Source organism: Abramis brama, assembly GCF_963993115.1.
Source record: "Abramis brama genome assembly, chromosome: 11".
Taxonomy (NCBI): Eukaryota; Metazoa; Chordata; class Actinopteri; order Cypriniformes; family Leuciscidae; genus Abramis; species Abramis brama.
In genome coordinates this window covers 6,961,880-6,987,191 of record NC_139973.1, presented here as the reverse complement: position 1 = coordinate 6,987,191, position 25,312 = coordinate 6,961,880, and the positions used below count along the sequence as shown (strand labels likewise).

Below are 25,312 nucleotides of genomic sequence, written 5' to 3'. Positions count from 1 at the left end.
TCAGAACTCTGGTGATTGTGAGCGGAGAGGAGGTGCAAAGGGATATGGCGCGCTTGTGACAAGTACCATGCATCGTTGAAGAAATCAACTAGCTAGTCACGAGTGTTTCCCGAATAATTCGTTTTGAGATCTTTCTTTTCCAGATTTTTTGCTATAAATTAAGGACATGGCATCTGAGGATGAGTTCAAATTTTTCTCAGTTATTTTACTTTATTTCCATATTCAATCATAGGCTCCTTCTTCCATACTAGAGCACGTTCGCACATGCGCACTCTTCAAAAACTGCGCTTTAAATCTCTTGACAAACTAAAAGACGTAAATGAAATGTGTATATATTCGATATAAAAGATATAGATTGTACTGAATGTAAGCTTCCTTTTTTGTTTTGCTCAAGATAAGGATTTATTAGGTCCACATGTCATGCAAGCAAGAAACTCTCCTTCTAACCACAGGTCGAGAGCTTTCATTCTAACCACATAACTTTGCGATGCAGTTTGCGAATGTTCATTGGAACTATGGTTTCGGGAAACACAGGCTCGTTGAATTTTAGTACTTCAACTTTTTTAAACTTTTTTTAAGCTTACATTTTTTTTAATCTAATATTAATATTTAGTTATTTCAATTAATGAAAATTATTTCTAATAGTTTTAGTTAACAACAACAACACTGGTGAGGTTGTTTTTTTTTTAGACAAGTGATGAATTACACTGCAGGAAAATTATGCACACATTTCCATTCCATGTATTAGTGTCCATCTTGAACTGTGGCATGAAAGGCAGCAGACAGGGGGAAATGAGTCCATTTAATGCTTTTAGGAGCACAAAAACAAATATAATGAAATATCTGCCATTTAAAAAGTCTCCATTTGTTCTCAAATGGAACAACTAAGATATTAAAAAGAACCCATTTACAAGATTTATTTTTATGTGATACCTGTACCAAATCAGCAGACTCAGACATCTTGTAAGATGCATCTTTTGCATTATACAATATTGCTTACTATTAATAGTCTGGGAATCATACGATATTGCTTACTATTCATAGTCGGGGAATACAACAATACCATAATGCAAAGTCCATAATCTACAGGCAAAAAATGCATCGGTAACTTGTTTACAATCCAATTTCACTTGGATCATGCAGAAACTAAATTCACAGCCATTATAAGCCCGGTGTGGCTCTACAGAGATGCTGAGCTGATTGTACAGTATAAGCATCTCGCATTATGAGACACCTGGTGAAATACATAAATGCTTAAATGCACAATCTAGAATGAGCAAATCTTATTCTACTGCTCAAAATACCACCGGGACACTAATCATTCTAGGACATCCATAAACACGGACACTTCAGTCCTCCTGGTTCCTAGAAGCCCTTGTGCTAATGGCTCTCAGAGCTGCTCAGAGACACAGATGGGTTCAATTAAAAAGCACTTGGGTGTTAAATAAGGGAAATAGGTGTCCCAGGAGAAGAACAAGCATTGGAGAAACAATGGCTCATCTTCAGCTAATAAAACTAGCTAAAGTCTTAGTCAACAACTGATATTAACAGCCAAAAGAGTGGTAGCTCAGAAGAGGCGAGAGAGGCTTAGCCTCCCCAAAAAATGTATTTACAGCCTCCCTGGAAAGTCCAGTAATGAACCGCCACCGGTTCAGCTCACATTAAAAGGTGCCACTGCTATTGAAGTGCTTTAATTTGTGGTTCATCGGGAGATCTTGATGCCTGGAGGAGCTTGGATTTCTTTTTGGATCACATTAGCATTCAGTTCCTCAACAAAGTATAATTTCTAAAATTAAAATGATGTTGGTCCTTGAGGGGGAAGTTGAGTGCTAGCGGAGAATTTTCTGGTTACACACTTCACATGCTTAAGCATGAATTACTAAAGGATCATTTTTATGGAGGATTAGGAGTGCTGCCTAAAAATACAATAAAGGAATCAATTATGAATTCATAAAATAATAATTTTATATAATAATATGTTTTTTCCACACATGCTTATCTCTATCTATTTGCCAATCAAGCTAAAAATGCCTGGAGGTACTGTATATATACTTGTCAATTTGAAGAGATTTATTTACACTATCATTTAAAAGTTTGGGCTCTGTAAGATATTTTAATGTTTTTGTAGTCTCTTCTTCTCACTAAGGGTGCATTTATTGGATCAAATACACAGTGAAAACAGCAATATTGTGAATAATTTTCTTCAGTGTCACATGATCCTTCAGAAATCATTCTAATATAAATCTACAAAAAATATTTCTTCTTATTATCAATGTTGAAAACAGTCGTGTTGCTTAATATTTTGTGGGAATAATACACTTTTGTCAGCATTCTTTGATGTATAGAACGTTTTAAATAAAAATCTTAAGTAACAATCTAAATGTCTTAACAGTAACTTTTTATCAGTTAAATGCATCCCTATGGAATAAAATAACTAATTTCTTTAAAACAAAGTTACTGAATAATTTGATGACTGATTTCATCCTTTTATTTTTTTTAGTGGCACTCCAATAATCAAGTCTTCCATAGAAAATAAAAACAATTAAAAAGATAAAAAAAGAAAGTTAGATATATGTAGTATGCACACACACACACAAGGAAGCATCTTATCTATTTGCAATAGTTGGTTGTCAAAGGAAAAAGGAAAAGACAGTTGAACAGCAGGAAGAAATAAATGAGAGAAGGCAGTTGTTTGATATTCCTACCACTTCCCCGACTGAACCTAAGGCCATGTTGGAATATAACTGGATTAGAGGAAAGAGGAGTGAAATGTTAAAATCTGCCAAACCTTTAGAAGAGTCGGAGCAGATGATGGCGGAAAGGACTTGACCAAACCAGGATGTTCTAACGGGTCAGATATCCGCGGGATTCGGCCATCTTGTTTCCTGTGGACAAACAAAAATCCTCAGAACTAAACCATGTTCCATAACAACTCAAGGCAATCAGATCATTCACATTTTGTCCCAAATGTTCGTCTGAAGATCAAATTAGAAATGCTCGGTATAATCGACTGCTCCAGCTGAGAAGGAATGTATTTGTTAGTAATAGTATACAACACAAGATGCCGAAAGAGACACAGGTGGGGTGTGTGTGTGAATGCAGACTGCAGTACGGTTCAATGACACACACTGCATTGAGTAGAATCAAGCCCTCAGTTTTTGTTCCCTCCCTCCGTTGGCCTGTAATTTGACTCAAGCCAGTGGCTCAAACACATTATTTCACATCACATCGAATATTCTCAGCTCACATAGCTTTTAACTGCTGACCCTAAATCAATTAAAACTCCCCTGCCATTTGGCACACAATCTGTTCCTCCATGCCATTCTGGACAAATACAAATGTCTTTCTGAAGGCACGTATCGGTTTTACTGCTTTGTTTTACGAGTTGATGATGATCCATCCATCTCGACTGAAGCCAGATGATTACTATATTATTACATTGAATTTTGCTTGAGGTTGTCCAACAGTTAATGAGAAAACAGGACTGCTAAGTTTGAATGAATGTGATAGAGTTTTGGTCTATCAAAGTATTGAAAAGCATTTAATGAGAGATGCCCTCTAGAGACCTCTGGAGGGCGACCTTCAGCGATATATTCACAGTTGGTGTTGAATAAACCTTCAGGTGGCAAGCCCACACTGTCTGATGTATATTGAATGCAAAATTGGCAAGAGATTCTCATAACGGCAAACTCCAATGTTATTGGCTGACTTTACACAATTCTTAGGAGTCAGAGTGGCAGGTTTTTTCAAAAACAGAGTTTCATAGCATCTGCTTATGTTGCAGTGAACACTGAACAGTGACAATTTGCATACTGTTAAAAACCAAATTAAACTTAGGTCACCCTAGACAGCAGGACAAACAGGCATTTGGGTTTGGAAGTGGCTGAGACACATCTTGAAAGGGATGTCAGATGCCACCAACATCATGTCTAGTCACCAAAGGCGCAGCAGTGTTTTGTCAGATCTTTACCTCTTGAGGATCACCAGGGCTGACTCACTTCATTAGCCTGATGGCAGGTTATGTGCTGAAAAGCCCCTGAAGTCATCGGGAAGTTTTGACAGCGGTACAAGCTGTTGATTTGTCAAAGCACATCAGCCGAGCATGACGGAGATGTGACACAAGAGGCTGACACAACACACATAATGCCAGTGACATTCCCATAGAGACAGTCAGAGTGGGCATTTGCATTTTTGAAGAAGAACATTACAGCAGAAGGCTCTAAAACGTATTTAATTCATCTTTCCTTTTCTGATCCATTTCACAAATGCTCACCTAAATTGTGCAGTTCCTATCTGTGTGTAGCACCTACTGCTCTGCATAACCTTTCAAAGCACATTATAAAGATCTCTCTGCACCTGATAGTAAATCTGCAACCCATTTCACATTTGAAGAGGTTAGCAAATCATAACAGAGTCCAGTCAACCGAAGGATCATGTGAAACTGGAGACTGGAGTAACGGCTGCTGAAAATTCAGCTTTGCCATGATAAGAATAAATTACACACACGCACACGCATCTTGAAATAGAAACAGCTATTTTAAATTAAAATATTTCACAATATTACTGTATTTTTGATAGAATAAATGTTGCAGAGGTGAACATAAGACACTTCTATCAAAAACTTGGAAAAAATCTTAACAACCCCAAACCTTTGAATGGTAAATTAAAAGTTGTGTCTGCTTAAGGTGACACTTTCACACACTTTAAAGGAATACATTATTACATTGCGTGATCTTTAAAAATCAAACCTATGAACTTAGCACATTGACAGTGCTATGCTCTATATACTGAGCAACAAGATGATATACAAATGTTTTAAAAAGTATAATATGACCCATTTAAGACCTACATTGGGCAAAGGATAGGAAAGACTCAGGGAAACCTGGAGGCAGAAAGAGTTACAGGATTTACACAGAAAATGCAAAGCAGAGCTGCTCACTGGGTCTGTCAGGTGCACCTGCTAATACAAATGAATTTGACTGCGTTTACATGAATTAGCAATAAGCTATCTGACACTAGCAAAGAACTACAGAACAGAGTGTACATTAAGAGAAAATCATGGCTGAACATACTAATTAGATGACCTGAAGAAACTCTGTACTTTCTTTTCTTTTCAATTCGCAAAAATACACAAAGCACAAAGAAAACACAATCCTAAGAGTAAGTGTGATCTATGTAAAAACCACAGAAAATCAAGATGATTTACTAAAACTCTCGCACTAAAGATGCCAATGATATTCCTAACAGAATGTATAAACTGTTCAGATATCATAATGTATTTTCATTTTTAATTTGGTAATCAGCCACTGAGTCCTGTATTTAATGCTATAATTAGAAGAGTTAACAGTTCAAAAACATATTTAAAACACTTAAATCTAAATTACAAGTATGTTCACTACACACCAAAAACTGGTATTGTGCATCGCTACCAAAAACAACAACAAGCCCCCAAAACAAGCCCACACACGGCTCACTCGTCTTCATCTCAACCTGCTCCACTAACACAGTCTGACACCTCAGCTGACTCCCTCCCACTACGACCACCTGAGCTACACACCAGCCGAAGACAGGCGATCTAATGATGGAGTGAGAGAAAGAGAGTGGGACACATTACTTACTTGTCAGCATGTACAGACGACAAATCAGCACCGAGCAATCTGTTCTGCACCTCCAAACTAAATGGGCAGGTGATGGACAGAGCTCTCGCTTTCCTATCGTTCCCTCCCTCCCTCCCTCCCTCCCTCCCTCCCTCTCTCCCTCTCTCTCTCTCTCTCTCTCTCTCTCCCTCTCTCTCCCTTGCTCTCATTCTCCCAAAATTTTTCTGTTTCTTTCCCTCCCCCTGGCTCTCTCTCGTTTCATGACTCACTCCTCTTCTCTCTCGCCTTTTTTGGGTTATCCGCACACAATCTATTGCTTTCAAACCAGTTTTTGCATCTCTTCATCTCACCTTTTTAGACATTTTTCAATCTTTCTTTCTCATGGCAATATTTCTCCTTCCCCATCGGCATTTATGCATTCCGCTGATGAAAGTGCTCCTTATAGCTGAAAAAAATAGTTCACTCAAAACTGACAATTGATTTATTCACCCTTCAAGTAATTCCAAACCCATTAAACGGTCTTTATTCTATGGAACACAAAAGGACCCTGATTGGGGACTGAGGCTCACAATGATACTCAAGCATATACTTTGCTTTTTTATACTCTACAAGACATCGGAGGGCACTTACAGGACATTCGCTCGGATAGAAGAAGAAAAGTAGCGGATCCGCCATTGCATGCAAAATTTAGAACAAGAACCAAAACAAAAACAATGGTTTGTTTACTGTTCTTGGAAAAGCATGTTGTTTTGTATCTTTCTACACTCTTTTTCGACAACTGCACAATGCATCACAACTGTGTGTTGCCACCTAGTGGTCTCTAGGGGTGGGGGAAAAAATCTATTCTTAGATGCATCGCGATGCGGACGTGGACGATTCTGAATCGATTCACAAATGTCAAAAATCGATTATCTAAAAAAAAATATTTATTTTTTTCTAATAACGTAATATTGACGGAACACAAAAGGCGGAACTCTAAAGCAGACGTGCAGTGTGCGGACAGTCTGTGGCGTGCACATAACAGAGACGTGCACATAACAGAGTCGTGTGCAGAGAGTATTTTTTGTATGAGAGCTGCTTTCTGTATTGTTTAGTTTTCACATCAATATGCTGTAAACCGATCTGTTATACGTACGTGCCCTGCAATATGTGCAATGCCAGTCACAAAAAGTTACATTTTGACTATGCTCTCTGCAGATGTTCATTCCCTTTTTTTGTATAAGCTGTTTTTGATTGTGATATACAGCAAACATTTCAAGTCATAACTCTTTATTATTTAGTTGTGTATAAGAGCGGCTTTGTATGTTACTAATTATTCAGAATATGCGTAAGACCACAAGCATTATATGAGAGCTGCTGGTACATAATTCTATATTTTTGAACGAAAACTGTTTGTGAATTTGCTACAGCAAAATGTTTTTTGTCTGAAGGATTATATTGCTCATTGGAAATAACAAGAGGATGTTGGTTAGAAGTCTATTATTAAATGCTAGAGATTCAGAATATGCTGAAGTTTGTATTCATTTACTACAAGTATGCTGCTAGTACAGGCACACATTTATTTTCCTGTTGGTTCTTTGCAATGTTGGGACATATGCTGGCAAATGTAACCTTACAGTTGACTTGCCAAATCACTTCCATTTGTTTTATTAATAAAATTAATATAGGAAGTATTGGAAGTAAGTTTGTTATGGGTCATCATAAATACTTTGCTTTAAAAGTACCAAGTAGTAAAAAAAAAAAAATCGATGAAGTGAGTCAGCCCTGGCGATCCTCAAGAGCTAAATCGTTAATAATCGATAATCGTTACCCTCTGAATCGTAATCGAATCGAATCGTGAGGTGCCTAGAGATTCCCACCGCTAGTGGTCTCTTCTGTCTCAACATTCACCTTGGGCAAGCGCTGTTGTACACACAGTCAGCGCGGACACAAAAATTTAGCTGCACAGGGACGGTGTGCGCGAACGTCTGCGGACTCTCCTGATGACGTATACGTCACAAGGACAGTGAGCGACTGTCGCGGAACACAGACGGCCAAGGTATATGTGGGGCTTGAGGCTTTCAAGTTTAGCAAAACATCACAAGTGTCATACAATTACATACAACTTGTGTGCTATAACTACAAGTTTCATGAACAAATACTTTTGAAATTAATCTTAGAGCTGGTCATGATCTGGTCAAAAGTAAAGTTACAGAAACTATATGAGAGTGAGTGAATTCATCCCCTTGAAAAAATAAGATATATTAGCTGCACGTTTGCTTTTAAAATGCCTTGTCCTATTGATTACCAATGTAAGCGCTGTACTACAGATACAACTTTTGACAAGTCAAATTATTTTCTGTGGTAACTGACCGCATGTCACAGATGCTGTCAATACTGCTTAGCTTGTTTTGAACTTAAAACATTATGTGTATGTGTGTGTGTGTGTGTGTGTGTGTGTGTGTGTGTGTGTAATTCAAGACTCTTATGTAGTTTTAAAAGGATGTTATCTGTCAAGCCTACAATTAGCCCACCCAGCCCTCTAAACTACCTCAAACAGACTTGCTACCAATCCCAAAATAGTCCCACAGCTGCAGGCAAACTGAGCCGAAGGACCATCTCAGATGGGAACGTCCTTCACAGAGCAACTGACACCACAGAGTTCCCATCAGTCCTCAGTTCATGAAGCAACAGTAACAGTAACAATACTTTTTTCACCAACAATATGGTTTCCCACTATACCCCAAGACTTCTAGAACTAGGAAACACACATGGCAATGTCTATGGAAAGTAAAAATAATCAAATTAGATCACGATCTTGATTGGTTCAAGAGCAATAAAATAAAATCATCTACATGGCATGCACACTCTTCACTTGACTTGTTACATGACATGTGGCTCAGAAAGAGCATAAATAAAGGTAGCAAACAATAAAACAGACAGTATCTGCATTATTTATTTATGGTACGGTGCATGCTGGGAAGTCAAATAGACCCACATCTATCAATGTTACAACCTACAGTGTCTAGTTCATTATACTTCCTCTAACAACTTTGAATTTACTTCTGGTTTAACTAATGGAAAGAAATCAAGATGAAACTGAATACTCTCTAAAATGTCTAATGAGTTACAGAGGAAATCTGAACTATATTACTGTGCTCAGATTAGAAAGTTAGCTGAAACATAATTGAGAACTCCATTAGGTCTTCTAAGCTATGAAAAATCAATCTCTTGAGAAGTAAAACTTTCCTTTACGATGACAATCGCCCTACAATATTTAAAGTTCTTGCACACAACTTTGTATCTTACCAAAGGTGTTGCACTTTAAGTAGAACAGCCTCGGAGAAACTCAACCTTCTGTCATTCCCCTTTCTTGAGTTCCCCAACATGTTTCTCAGCACAGCAGCTCCACGCAAATAGACAACAGCAAATGGACCAGGCCTCTTCTCTCTAAAGCTTTTCTGTCCACACCCAAACAAACAGAGACTCAGATTGGAGACGTCCACCTGATCGTTGAGTTTTTTGTGTATGAACACTGTTGAAGTTTCACCCCTGGCTCTTGGAGAAGTAGAGAAGTCAAACCTGTTTTCAAGTATTCTCTCCATAAATGGTTCTTACTCTGCCCACAACAGGAGGGTCCGGGACAGGTTTCAGGTTAACAAACAAAACCAACCTCAAGGGCTAGAATAACTGACCATGGAAATGAAAAGAACTGGGTGTTGTTTTCTTTTTGTCATGTCATGGGACGTATCTGGTCATACTGGATCAATCAAAAATAGATTAAAGCTAGTATCTAGAGATTTGTTTGTGTTGGTCCATTGTGAAAAAGGCCCAGCAGAGGTTGTACTTCCTTCGCCAGCTGAAGAAGTTCAATCTACCACAGGTGCTGCTGATGCAGCTCTACCCTACAGTCATCGAGTCTACCCTCAGCACTTCCATTACTGTCTGCTTTGGCTCAGCTACAAAATCAGAAGACTACAGAGGACGGTTCGGACTGCTGAGAGTACATCCGTACAACCCTCCCCACTATCCATGAACTGTATAAAAGGGCAGGCAAAATCACTCTGGACCTCACACATCCAGGCAACTTCCTCTTTGAAATGATGCCGTCTGGCCGGCTCTACAGAGCCCTGAGCAATAGGGATGTGCAAGACTAGTCGACTTAACGCAGGGGTGGGCAAACTACGGCCCGCGGGCCACATACGGCCTGTTAGGCTGTTTAATCCGGCCCGTCGAGTATTTAAAAAATTGTCTTAAGATCACATTCATTTTGCCTTTTTCTTGCAATACTTTGCGTTATATATATATATTGCGTTGCATATATTTGACAATCGGAATATCAGATATTTCATGCCATAGCTAACAAATGTAAAAAAGGAAAAATGACATAAAAGCAGATCATCATTCATTCAGCGCTGTTATGGCTGCGGTGTGTCACGTAACAAGCAATGACGCGTCACCATGGAAACCAAACAGACAGCGACTTAAGCGCATAGACTTGTTGCACGTCAATGTTTTTTCCTTTTTTGGAAACTCACAGAGAAAAAAATGTTTGGTAACCGCTTGCACGCCTGTTTAGTTTTTCCTTTGATTTTTCTGCTATTTAGTTTCTTTGCTCATCTGGATTTGTGGATGTATCCTGACTGATTCCGTTTTTTATCGCCCGGCTTTCGACTAACTTACGCTCCCCTGTCTGCCATGTACAGAACCCGGTTTTGTTCATTAAATGTTCTGATCTGCCTTTGCTTTTTATGTTTTATTTTATTATACTTAAAATAAATTTGTATATTCGTTTATTTCGTTTTTTTCCACAAATGTATGACTTTTGGAAGTGCAAATTTATTGCCATATGCAGTTTTAATAAAGTTGAATTAACGTAACCTTCTGTCATTTTTACTCTTCTAAGTGTACACTTGCAGGTGTTTTGTTTCTAATTTACTGTTAGGCCCATTAAAAAATAATAAGGATAAACAATATTTAAAAAGTATAGGCTATAATTATCTAACATCTGACTAATTAAAAATTAACCTCAAAACATAACATGCTAAATGGGGGATATCTAGCATAAAAAATGTATTGTCAGAATGTCGTCTCTCACATTCGCGCAGTCAATTTCGCGCAGACGTTGCCACAACGTAAATGTGTTTGCTCAGCCCGATCTCATGACAGTGCGAATAACACGAATTGTATTTGTAGTGCTTATGATACGCAGTTTTCGCATGCATATGATACACTTTATGGCGTGTAATAGGCACGCACTCCGCACCCCTAATCCTAACCAAGGGGTTTACAGTGTGTATATGCACGCAAAAAAACATTTTTGGCGTATAAATGGCACGAGAAATAAAATTCGTGCATAGATGCGCACTTTCATGAGATCGTGTTTCATAATCTGCTACTGGGCCAGCCCTCTGTCAAATTTTAAAACCCAGTGTGGCCCTTGAACCAAAAAGTTTGCCCACCCCTGACTTAACGGTACAGCTGCTACTAGTCGACACTGAAAACAATAGTCGCTTACACGGAAGAAAATACACAAGATTTTATCGGTCAAAATAATGTCATTTTATTGTTACTGAAGAGCAGGGCGCGAGCCGTAGAAATGGAGTGGCACGAGTGTTAATGAACGCCACTGTGCGCTGCACCAGTCTGGACTCCCAGGAGCTCTGAAGGATATGAGGAGGAGAGATGGCAGTGGAAGACGAGAGAAGACTAGGCCTGGGACATTTATGTTGCGTTTTGTCAATGTATAGGCGGCTATGAAGCACCTGCCGTTTATTTTGTTTAATTTATTTTAAAACTTCCGTTTACCGTTCACCGGTAACCACTTCTTCCCTGTGCTTTGAACTTTGTTACATTTATATTTAAAAGCATTTAAATGACACATTAAAATAAAACACTTGGAAAAATAATACCTTAAGAGGTAGGGCCTAGTCTTTTTATTTTACCTCAGATGCGTTTTCTTCGTGTCAGTAACGGAGAGCACAGAAATGACCACTCAAAAGGCAAAAGAGAGTATTTTGAATGAGAAATAAAACAGAAAAGGTATTATGCCATTTCAAACTGGCATAATACCACTAGAGCCATGCGTAACCATATTCAGGACATGCACATAGGTGTGATAGCTTCAGAATCAGAATCAGAATGAGCTTTATTCTCCAAGTGTGCGGCGTTTAGCGGCATTTATTATGGGATTTGACTGTTTGATTCATAGATTAAGTGCTCAAATGGATCATATATACACACACAAGTCTTTAGAGGGTGTCTTACTTCTTGACTAGATGGAAAACTTACATTTGAACGCCTGTCAAATTAGTCGATGTGCACATCCCTACTGAGCATAAGTACACACGCCAGGCACAAGTAAAGTTTCTTTCCTCAGGCCATCTATCAGTTAAATGCCCCCACTGGGCAATAAACATGTGCAATACAAAACAGTATTCATACTTATATTTACCACACCATAACACTTATTTACATTCCCTTACATTTGTATATAACATAATGCACATTCACACATGGTCTATTTTTATCTATTTGTATTATCTGTCTTGTCGCTGTCCTTCTGTCTGTGCTGTGGAAGCTTCTGTCACCTAGACAAATTCCTTGTATGTGTAAACATACTTGGCAATAAGGCCATGTGTCCAACAAAGCATTTTTAACCAGCTGAAAACCCCTAAGTGAGAGTGTTTTTATAGTTTAGACGCTTTGCTTGCTACGGAATATCCACGGAACTGTTACTAGTGTCTCATTTCACAGATGGCTTGTTTCTGTATTGTTTCTATATAAAAATGTCATTACAATGTAAAGTATTTGCTCTGGCTCTTGTTTTAAATTATTTTGTTCCATTATTATGCTTGTTGTTGTCATCTGTTGACGTTGTGCAAGCAGAATGTGGCGGTTGGTTGGTGTGGTATTTGTCCCGCCCCTCCTTGGAAGGCTGGGTATGAAGTGACAGTGATGATCGCTGCGCTCCCACTGAAAACAATTGGAAAAATATGCTTGCCGCGGGAAAAAACGCTTTGGTCGACACACAGCCTAAAGCTCATTCTGATTCTGAAAATATAGTTACACACAAACACAATAATCCCATACAAAGTTTGTTTGATTAAGTAATTTATGCAAATGAATTGGCAAATTACTGGAATTATATGCCCCAAATTTTGTCTGCTTTTGGAACAGTATTTTGACTTTTTTCTTTGTATAAATGGATGAAATGAATATTCACTGACAAGAATCCTTCCAAACAAACTGTCTGATCTTGACACGACACTATCCAGGCTCTCGGCTCACTTTGGTGTCATGGGAATTATTTCCAAAATAAATCTGACAGGAATCAGGTCTATTTTCAAATTCCCATTCCCAGGTTTAAACCTCCCGTCTCTCAATCACTCTCTGGCTAAAAATATTCCAACTAGCAAATGTGGATCCTTTGCTACATTCAGAATTCATCAACCAAGGAAAGCTATCAACAGACTAAGGCAACAATACACTAAAACAGTCCCCCAAAAAAAAGATTTTGAGCTTTAAGAAAACTCCCCTTCAGTTCAACTCAGACTAGGCTATCAGGTGACAACAGTTTTTTCAGTTGGCAACAGGTGACAACAGTTTTTTCAACCACAATTTTCAGTTGGTTTTCTCACCTGGCTAGTTTTACACTAAAAACAGTCTGAATGGACATTGCATTTTTAAAATTACATTTTAGTAGGGGAGTAAAAAACTACTACTTTATAATAATATTTTTGAATATGACAAACTAGGGGTGTAACGATCATGTCACAATTCGATAAATATCACGATATTGAACTTATGATGCGATATAATTGCGATACTCCAAGACATATGGTAAAACGTTAACAAAAAATGTAGGCTACTGTTGATTAAAATACAAACTTTGGTATTATATTGGGAGTGGAAATGAATTAGGCTTGGACTTGGTGCTGGTAACTCAATGCACAGGACAATGGTGACACCAGAATAAAAATATTCATGATTCTGAAGCTGAAAATACAGAATTATTTTAGACGAATATGCTTGCACTCTGTCACTGACTAGATATATTTAAAATAATTTGTAGGCCACTTTTTACTAGTAACATAAGACATCTGGCATTATCAGGACTAGGGCTGGGTATCGAGTTGACAAACAGATATACAGATAGATATTTAGATATATAGAAAGCTACATATTTATTTGTATTTATATGCATATGTATATTATATCATTTACATATAATAAATAAAAGAATACATTAAATTAGCATAATAACTTTTTTCTTATCTCTGTCCAACCAGTTCCCACGTCCTCAACAATTCCAGACTCTGCACTACAGCACGGAATTGAAATGTAATCAATCTGTTCCATTGTAAACCCCACCCAACTAAAGTTCCAGTCTGCTCTCGTGCTTTCCAGACTAAGGTAAGAGGAAATATGTTTTCCAGAGCTCCAAAACACTATAGCAGAGAACAATTTTTCAATGCCACCTTAAACGTGTTTCAAACAGCATTTTAACAATCTCTTTTAGACCAAAGGACATGCGAAAACAGATCTCTCGGGGTATACTTATCTTGTCAACTTAGATTACTTAAATTATGTTGCTGTGAGACATAGCGTCCCCCAAAGACCAGAGCTGTCCTCACTAGACAGTGTCCTCACAGAATCTGGGTGAACTAAAGTTCAAACACAAACAAAAAACAAAGCGCTGTTGGCTATATCCAACATTAAGACTTAATTCAGCAATTATTTAGTCCAAAAACACTTAAATGGTTCAAAATGTCCACTTCCAGTGAAAACAGTTATGATGGCATTATCTCTACTGATCGGACAATATTTAAGCTGTGGGTGTATATATATATATATATATATATATATATATATATATATATATATATAAAAAATACCTCATATATATATATATATATATATATACAGTGCAATGCATAAGTGAATACACCCATGCTAAAGTTGACTAAAAAGAGAAAAGAGGAATAAAAAATCATATTTTGGAAATTGAACTTAATGCCTTAATTTAAAAAATTAGGAAAAATCCAACCTTTAAGGACACCAATTTTCTTTGTGAATGAATAATGTATCGTAAATAAATAAATGTTCTTCCTTAAAATACATGGTGCATAAGTGAGTACACCCCTATGTTAAATTCCCATAGAGGCAGGCAGATTTTTATTTTTAAGTATTTTTTTTAATTTTTTTTTAGGATACTATGCATCCTGATAAAGTTCCCTTGGCCTTTGGAATTAAAATAGCCCCACATCATCACATAGCATTCACCATACCTAGAGATTGGCATGATTTTATTTCAGTTAGCCTAAAAGCTAGTTTGATTTGCATTGAGAGATGATCTTATGGAAAGTACCCCATGCCAATCTCTAGGTATGGTGAAGGCTATGTGATGATGTGGGGCTATTTTAATTCCAAAGGCCAAGGGAACTTTATCAGGATGCATAGTATCCTGGATCCATGAAGTAACTGGCCTTTAAAAATAAAAATCTGCCTGCCTCTATGGGAATTTAACATAGGGGTGTCCAAACTTATGCACCCTGTATTTTAAGGAAGAAAATGTATTTATTTACGATACATTATTCATTCAAAAAGAAAATTGGTGTCCTTAAAGGTTGGATTTTTCCAAAAAAAAATAATTAAGGCATTAAGTTCAATTTCCAAAAGATGATTTTTTATTCCTCTTTTTAGTCAACTTTAGCATGGGTGTCTAAACTTATGCATAGCACTGTATATATATATATATATATATATATATATATATATATATATATATATATATATATATATATATATATATATATATATATATATATAATACCTTATAAGGTATTTATGTATAAGGATTTTTGGACATGTACTGGATATGCATGCATGGTATTACCTTGGCATTCTTTGAAGTACATTGGTGTACCATATAAATACCATGGTATATAAACACGGTAATCATTCAGTACCAAAGTGCAAAGCAAAGCACCATAGTATTGACATCGTCCTTTCAGAGTAGTTTATCCAACCTACGCTGCATCAACAGCATCACTTAAAAGTGTCCCTGTTGTCCCCGTTAGCTTTCATCCCGAGTACTTGCTCGTCCCATGAGAAAGGACATGGCGACACAACATCCAGCGCACAGCTTTTACTTTCGCCTCCGTACACCCTTTTACAGCCTGTTTCTTATAAATCTGAGAGCTGTCTTAACAATTTTCTCAGGCCAGCAAGATAAAGAACAGCCTAGAAAAGCCTACACGGCAACTGTAACAGCAGAGACATTCATGCCATACAGAAGAGAATACCAAGCTGATGCGTAATACTGATCTGAATAGGTCTAATCATAAAAGCATTGTGTCTCTAAACAGCACAGGCTCTGACAGTGGCAGTGGGCGTATATGAGAGGAAGTGTTCGGATGCAAAGTGCAGTGAAATTCCAAACATGCACGACAAAAGAGCCCTTGAAAAGGCAAACGGTGAAATTAAAAACTTTGATTTAAGCTGTTTTTACAGGCTGTTCATTTCTGTATGCACTGTGTTTGAGGAGATTGTTGCCAAATTGTGTTTTTACAAATAGTGTTATATTTTTATATTTCCAAAGAAAAGGCAGATTAATCGGGTGATATTCGATCATTTTGAGATTCTCGAACTGATCAATAACTGTGCCTACTTCACACAACTGGTTACATAATCAACTAACAGCTTCATCAAGAGATAATGGAAATTTTCTGTTCTCAAATGTAGCATTGCATTTAAAAAAAAAAAAAAAAAATCAATACTTCATCACCCAATGAAAAAAATACAACTTTTACAGCCACACAATGTGAGGTATATTTATATTTATGTTGCAGGTCGAGTGACAAGCCAAAGTTTAATATAGCAGTAATAGTAATACTATTAAAACAACTTACTGTACAGTGCACTCTAGATCTATTGTTTCCATATTCAAGGAACGTCTTTTGTGTCTTCTAATACATGAACAAATGAAAAATCTGAAGAAAAAAAACTGTTTACCAGGGAAAAAAACCCTCAGGATAATGGTACTTTGTGTTACTTCATGTTTTATGCAACTAAAGCGAGCTGTTGAAACACTTATTGCCTGTGTATGTGAAAAAGAGAAAAAGTCAGAGAGATGGCAAAGAATAGTATACAGAAAGCTAAAATAAAGATAGTTTTACATGTGCACCGTTTCTTTTGGGTCTCTCGTCACATTAGCATGCACTGCGGTGCTCATTTGGGATGATACACGCGGAGTGAAACCCAGGTCCCGGCATAATTATATTCCGGCATTCGCCCTCTCCCTTCACGTTCCCTCTTCTCTCCAGACACATCCTCTTCACAGCCATTATAAACCAGCTTTACACATAACCAGCTCCCTCTGTAGTAACGCTGTCAGTCAAGCAGATGTAAAATTTTCCACCAGCAGTATAGGGCGGGGGTGGCTGATGCCAAAGCTATATCAGAGTTTGCTTGTATTTGTGAGGTAACCGGATCCAACCTGCCTTCACAACCACTCACACACCGATTACAGGACTTGAGGTGACCTTTACGGCTATGGATTGTGATGACAAAGTTAGTGCCTTGTGTCCAAACTCTGTGTACAGTGGGGAAAAATATCATGACATGAAAGCCAATAGAGCCTAAGGGGTTGTGGTACACTAAACTAGGGGGGGGAAAAAAATTAATAAATGAAAAATTCAAATTAAATGAATTATATTAAAAAATATTATAAAAATATTTATTAAATATATATTTTATTTTTCTAAAAAACATCCAAATATCCATATAACAAGAAAAAAATCCTTTAAAACCACATTAAAAAATTAATGTTATTAAACATTTGTTATGCTAACAAAAATATAAAAAATGTACAATTAATTAACAAAAAATATTGAATATATACTCTCTGAAAACAAGTCTTTTAATTTGTAATTTTGCTTCTCAAGTTTCATCTTGTTCTACACAAGGATGTTTAGACAAATACAAACACAAGAAAAATGTACTGATTGTTTTTGTTTGTTAGTTTGATATATAGCCACCTGCACCTAATTTAACAATTAATGAATGTGTGCTGTATTCCATTAAACTTGGAAAGTAATAATTCCAAAATTCCTACTTGGAAAAGTCCAATAAAACGTCACTTGAAATTTGACTTCCAACTTGGAGAAACAGTTATTATTTCCACTTTGTTCCTATAAACACTTATCAATGGATAACATTTTCAGTTTTTATATGTTTTTAAGTAATTTCTGTATAAATATTGCATACGTTAAATACATTTAAAAATATTTTGCTAATAATTCATAACATTATATACATTGGTTTAGCACTAGTAGGTGTGTAAACTACCTTTAAGAAAGAGAAGGACTTACCAAATATGTCTTGACCTGGAGAAGGTTTTGTCCACTCTGTGAAGAAAAGAAAAAAACATGCTATTGTTAAAATAGGTATTTCAATACTGGCACAACTGTAAAGCCCTTATAGCCATTACCCAAAAATGACACTAACTGATTTCACACTTTTAACACATTCTGGCAATCAATCTCCAACCATCCTGCTAAAGGCTAACGGATAATCAATTCAGCGCTGACAAACTCCTCATGCACTTTAACACTTGACTTGATGTGATAATGACTCAGCAAATCTATCAAGTTAACGAAGGGTGAGGGCCAATAGGATAATGAAGAACCACTTGAGCACATCATCAATTATTACAAGCAATTGCTATCTCTAAAATCCCTTGAAAAGCCATCTTCGCTCAATGTGCGGTCCGCGACACCTTTAACCCCTGACCTTATAACTTTGTGCTTATGCACAATGTTTTGAGTGATTCTCAACAATTCTGCCTGACAAAAAGCTGTACAATTGTACCGAGGGCATTTGCGGTTGTGAGACGCTAATGAGAGAAGCAGCTTCTCTAACGTTTCTCCTATGAGCAGCTGCGGCTTTGTTCTAAGAATACGCTATGACTCGACTTGGTTTAAAAACAGCACAGCCGTCAGATGTTTTCTGAATAAGACCTTTCATAAGACTGAATATCAAAATAGACAAAGCTGAATACAATGGCAATTTTGCGTGAAAAAGAAACCTCATTTTCCTGGCTAATGTCATTGGTGTCATTTCGTTTCTTGCCACAAGGTGGTTCTACAAACCCGTGTTGAAAAAGGACCAACAACCTTGATCAAATCTTTTCAACAAAAGATTGAGACCGAAAGTAACCGTTTTCCAACCAGACACATCAGGATATCTCCATTTACTGGCTTTGCTCTAAATGTCAGACGTCCGCGGGGCTTGTGGGAGGTCAGTCACAGCACTGGTGCTCCTCCAACCTTTCTGCTGAGCGCAAGGGGAAAGAGTGGCTGTTGTGTCAACAAAATGAAGTAACACTTCAGGTAGAGCATTTAGAGGAACAAATATTTCCATTACCTTGAAGGAAAGGGCAGTGATCTTTTATTAGCTGCTTTAGCTAACAGTCCTCCACATTTATTTTGAATAATGAAGTGTCAATCGATAAAAATGTCAATCTGTAACACTTTACAATAAGGTTTCATTAGTTAACATTAGTGATCGCGCCGGCGCCTCCACCGACCCCAGGGCGTTAACCACATTAGTTATAATGAACTCCACTTCTACAGCATTTATTAATCTTTGCTATTACACGGCTCTGTGGAATACTTGATTCTGATTGGTCAATCGCGCCATCCAGTGGTATGTTATTCCACAATAACAACCGGCGAAAACAGACAACACAGGCTCATCCGGATTACTGAAGTCAGCAGCACTAAGGAATGTTTTTTCCTCGTGGAAGTTTTGCATTTGGTGAGCTAATAAAATAAAAGTCAAGTCAAATCAATATTTTGTGTACAGTCATCCAGTATTGTGGACTCGCTCTCTCGTTTCATACAAACGCAGCTGCTGACATTTTGCGACGATTGTTTTGTACACTGTTGGATTATAAGATAACAAACAGGTACAGGTTATCCCCATAATTATTTATGTGGCGAAATGCTGTGTAATAAGTAGTATGACTATGTACCATATCCCTTAAATGTCTGTCTAGTTCGAACTTGCCGCGCTAGCAACTGCTCTCTCTGCAGAAGCTTTGCATTTAAACACCTAATAAAATATTTCGACTCAGATCAATATTTCGTGTCTAATTATTCACTTATGAGGCATATAGCCTCCGTTTCACATCGGGGTCCTGATCACCCTGTCGGGGGTTTATTCTGAGATAACAACCGGTGGATATTATTTACAGATACATTATTAAAATAATGTATAATTTGAAATTGTTTGCATTAGTTAATGCATAACATAAACAAACAATAAACAGCTGTATTTTTATAATTTAACGTTAACATTAAAAATGAACAAATACAGAAACAAATGTATTGCTCATGGTTAGTTCATGCAGTTATGATAATACATTAACTAATGTTAACAAATGAAACCTTATTGTGAAGTGTTACCATTTAATCAAATGCTAGTACTTTGTGCTTAAATGTATGTTCCTAAATGACTTTTAGCTGATTTTAAGGGCAGGTCAGGAGGATGCGATTTTTCAATAATTAACTTCACTAGATTACACAGGATTTATACAGATATGCATCCCTGACATTTTCTTCAATTCATATTATAAAATGCACTCTTAAAAATAAAAAGTTCTCTATTGGCATCTATGGAGAACCTTCACATCCATGGAAACTTTCCACATTGCACAAAAGGTTCTTTTTAGTGGAAACCTTTATTTTTAAGAGTGTATAGGTGTAAAATGCATGTGAAAATTTGTCATATGCAATTGTAAACACTGATTTTAATTTAAAAATGTAATCAAACCGTATATGACACAAGTAAACCCCTCTACCAACACAAATTCACTGTAAACACGCTTGGGTTCAGGAGTAAATATTGGAGCAGAGCCGCTGACTGTGGAAACAAAGCCTATAAATCACCAAATGGGGGATCAGTGTGTGTTTGTGCGAGCATGTGTCAGTAAACATGCTGGATCAAACAGAACCGGTTTCAGATTGCTTATGCAATCCAAAATACAAACCTGTTAAACCTGGTGATGTAGGTGAAATGCCAAAGACCAGCAGATTTTTTTTGTATCATTAAGAATGCTCTATTTATATGATCTATTATTTCAACACAAAAGTGCTTTAAACTTCACATATAAAGTTTCAGCCAGGCAATAGATACAAGACGAATGTCACAAATCACTTCATGACTCGTGTTTCCCTCTTTGTTTGAAGAGACATCTTAGCAATCTCTGACATCATCTCACCATCATCAAACTCTCAGCGTTCCAACTGAACCGTTCTAACCAAGCAGGCACAACAAGAGTAACAACATGTGCAAGTATAAAAGACACGTGCATAAGTAATAACTTATTTTGGGGAATAAATTAAACTAAAAACGTATGTCTACTTTTAGAGAGAGAATTTCCCTTAAGACTTTCGTTTTTCTTTTTGATGAAATCTGAGAGCTTTCTGTCCCTCCACTTTGACGCTTCAAAAAGTTCATAAAGAGATAGTAAAACTAATCCATATGAATTGAGCAGTTTAGTCCAAATTTTCTGAAGAGACACGAACACTTTATATAATGAACAGGTTGAATTTATGCTTTTATTCAGCAACTCACTTTACTCAATTTATGCTTTTATTCATCAACTGTTGTGATAAACGGAAGCTCAAGCATGTTCACTTGATGTGTAAGAACCAATGAGGTTCATTCTAGTGTTACGCAGCACATTTGAGCTTCTGCTCAGTTTATATTTGAATAAAAGCCTAAATTAAAACTGTTCATAATATAAAGCGATCGTGTCTCTTCAGAAAATTTTAACCAAACCAATCGATTCATAGCCCTTCATAGCCCTGCAGAAAATTAATCAGCAACTCAAAATAAAGCATTCAGAAATGGTATGAACATTGATTAGAAGACATCATGTTTGCTGATAATACCGAATGTATGATCAATCAACATCTGCATCCTAGAACTGGAAGTTGCCATCTATAAACCATAGTAGCCAGTGAATATTAACTACAACGGCATATAAACATCCAGCAATGTGCTTCCTGCTCTGTGAATGGTTACTCCTCACAGAACAAATGAGATATCAAAGTCACCATCATCTGTCCTTGTCACACACACACACACACACGCTCTTACCCCCCATATGCTCCAAAAGTAAAGCTCCTCTTCCTGTGAGACATTCTTCTGTTTTCCCTCGACAGTCTCTTCACCTCCGTCTCTGTCTCAGACTCACTTGTTTTGTGCCTCTGTCTCAGTGTGTGAGAGTGTGTCCCTCCTTTTCTGCTTTCTATCCCTCCTCTCTTCCCTCCCTTCCACTACCTGAGACAGAGGATCCACAGCTATGGGCAGGTGCTCGCTTTTCAAATGATGTCTTCACTTACTAGACACGTGATGAAAAGAACCAAGTGGTAAGTTCTTAGAAATATAAGTTGTAGAAATATGTATGACCCAAACCTAGCCATGATTAATAATTTGTTTTGTTTTTAAATATAAAAATGTGCCTTTTTGTACGATTCAGCTCTCACAATATCATACGATTTCATCATATTTTATTAATTAAGTGCTCTATATATATATATATATATATATATATATTTATATTTATATTTATATTTATATTTATATATATATATATATATATATATATATATATATATATATATATATTTTACACACACGCACACTGTCATTCAAAAGTTTGGGATCTGTGAGATTTTTGATGTTTTTAAAAAAAGTCTCTTATGCTCACTAAGGCTGCATATATTTGATTAAAAATACCAAAAATGTTGAAAAACTTTAAAATAACTGTTTTCTATTTGAATATGTTTTAAAATTTAATTTATTCCTGAGATGCAAAGCTGAATTTCAGCATTATTACTCCAGTCTTCAGTGTCACATGATCCTTCAGAAATCATTCTAATATGCTGATTTGCTGCTCAGAAAACATTCATTATTATTATCAATCTTGAAAACAATTGTGTACAATTTTTCATCTTTGATGAATGGAAAGTTTTATTTCATTTATTTGAAATAGTTTTTTTTTTGTAACATAAAAGTATTTACTGTAACTTTTGATCAATTTAATGCATCCTTGCTGAATAAAAGTATTGATTTCTTTCAGAAAAAAAATAAATTGTAATATATTTTTATATTGTAATACATATTTTCACACGGAATCCAAATTAATGTAGAAACAACAAAGACTGTCTATTTTAAATATTTGTAACACATTCTCAAGGTTTTTAGCCTTGAGACGAAAACTGCTCAGGAGAGCTACACACACGCTGACATTTTTGCTTACAAAATAAAAATGACTTTAATTCAGACATTTAAAACATGTCTATTATAGAAAAGGTGTATTCACGTGAAATGTGAATAAAATGTATGTTTAACAACAACAAACAAAAGTCATGTGATTGTGTATATTTTTTTGCGGTCGTATTGAACAATATCTTCAAAAGGAAATAAAAACAAATCTGTTCAGCACTGGATATAAAGTTATAATAAAACATTCCAACTGGTCCTGTACAACTGATGAAATTAGTCAGCATGATAAATTACATTCAATAAATTCAGACTAAACATACTAAAGCTTCTTCAATTAAAACTCAGTCGATAATCAGCTGTACTGTGACACTGTCACACATTTAAAACATAATATTCTCAGGCAGACCTTATAAAGACAAACATATATAACCTTTGGTAACCTCAGGCTCAGATAAATGAGTGTTTACTGTATGGAAACATTGGCAACAGCACAATGTACTATCTCATCTCATCTCATCTCATATCAGCTGACGGAGAGCTCAGAGTAAATAAACATCTTGTGCTTACTCGCTGCTCTTTCTCTCAATTAGTTAAAAATAACATTGGTTGTTAAACAATCATTTTTATTTTTAACTTAATAGTAGAATGAATTTTACTACGGTAACAATCCATTACTCTTTTATAGCTCATTAAACTTGAATCTCAGTTATGTTTCATTAAAATTTGTAATGCTTCTCATAAAACTCTTTAGGAAAAGAAGCACTACCCATAATTGCCTGTGCCAGTTGAGCTAGCCCCTAATCCTTCATCACTAAAACACCCTAAAATGAGTCTAAAACAATCAAAAGTGACCCAAGGTGACATCCAAAGTCAGCTCAGTAAAAGAGATTATTTTATCCGTTGGGTGGCAGATACTGTCATGATCTGAGAGATGGACGACGGCTTGTGTCTTTGATACAGGACATTTTATAATCACTTTGGGGTCGGACTGTCTGAGACAAAAACCATTAGGGCTCTTCTTCTACAGCTAATGCTGAAAGGTGACCATTCATTTTTAAAGGGATGTCTCTTCAGAGAGTCTCATTTATCGGTGGGTATTACCATTTGCTTAAGATCATGTGATAGTATCAGGAGGTAAAATAATAGACCAAGGGCGTAAAATTAACATTCACCAAGCGCCAAACGAGAGTAAAAATATGGTGAGTATATAAAACAGTGTGAATTGCCAGTTGGTCGGTAAAATAAGTATGAATTCTAACAACACAAAGTTGTGAAAACATTAATGTGAACAAACGTGAACAATGACTGGAACAGATGGTGGGCCAGTGTAGCATCAAGAATTCGTTTTTCGAAATGTGAGAAGTTTTCTGCGCACAAACATCTGAAGCAAGCGCCCAGAAATCCGCGTCTCAGACAGCACGCGAAAACATAATTGAGCTCTCTTGTACGTCTTCTTGCACTTGAACAGACATATTCAAACAAAATTGTCAAAATTCCTGTCCTGTCAAGTATCCTCGTAAACATACTCGGTTATGTCTTAAGTGAACGTAAATAGTTGAGAAAGACAACGCATGTGTGACAGTATATTGGATCCATGCATTATCTCTTAAAGTGACAGCAGCCTAAAAATCCTGCTGCTGTCTTTTTTAAATTTTAATCAAACAAAAGACAAAGAAAAATCACTCATTGCTCTTGACTGAATAACTTTTGTAACTTTAATAAGGATTGATCTAGATGTTTCATGGCTGAAAAAAATACATATTTTTGGCCGGTAAATTTTCTTAAGTCACCAGCCATTGGCAGGTTTGGCCCTGAATAGGCATATCCTATAAAAGAACATATTATATATTTAACGTGCATGTTCAGTTTTGGTTTCGTTTTCTGTGTTCTGTTCATGTTTGCCATTGTTCCCTTTGCTAGTTTGTCTCCATTGTGCATGATTGTCTAATGCACGCGTTTCAGGTTACATTAAATATCCCTGTGTATTTAAACCCTCTGTTCATTCAGTTTCTTTGTCCGGTATCGTCTGTTAACATGGTTATGTTTGAAGGATTATTGTTCCTGTTATCTCCTGCGTGTTCCTGGTTTAATTCATAATTAAAGACTTTATTTGTGATATTCCTTCGTAGTGCGCTCATTATAGCCACTCAACCCGTGACATATAGGCCTATATGTATATGCTAAAGGCTCCTTACAAAAGTTCACAGGGTTATATATGCACACATGTATGCAACAAAGTAAACACAAGTACTATATATATATATATATATATATATATATATATATATATATATCAGAGTTTCCGCTAGAAAAAAATGGTTAGAGATTTCGTTTTCCGGACATTTTGATGATATGCCGGTCAAATATCGCCTCTTAATTAGTCAAGTTGAGGAAAACTGGGGGCAGGCTATGTAACTTAAATGACATAATCAGGC

At 36.5% G+C, this 25,312-nt stretch overlaps 1 protein-coding gene across 9 annotated transcripts in view; it reads right to left on the bottom strand.

Annotated features, from left to right (window-relative positions):
* rap1gapb (RAP1 GTPase activating protein b) overlaps positions 1-25,312 on the bottom strand; it is a 94,853-nt gene that overhangs the window by 26,429 nt on the left and 43,112 nt on the right. For 5 of the 9 annotated variants that reach the window (XM_084127726.1, XM_084127734.1, XM_084127728.1 and 2 more), the window contains exons 2-3: positions 17,951-17,986; positions 2,789-2,885 (exon numbers count right to left, since the gene is read on the bottom strand). Coding sequence is in view for 7 of the 9 variants with exons in the window: in XM_084127734.1 (XP_083983860.1) it covers positions 2,789-2,885; positions 17,951-17,986 (133 nt within the window). In the remaining 2 variants the exon portion in view is untranslated. Of the gene's footprint in view, positions 1-2,788; positions 2,886-5,618; positions 5,672-17,950; positions 17,987-21,746; positions 21,859-25,312 lie in introns of those variants that run through there. The other 4 variants (XM_084127730.1, XM_084127735.1, XM_084127729.1 and 1 more) reach the window with 3 other exon arrangements.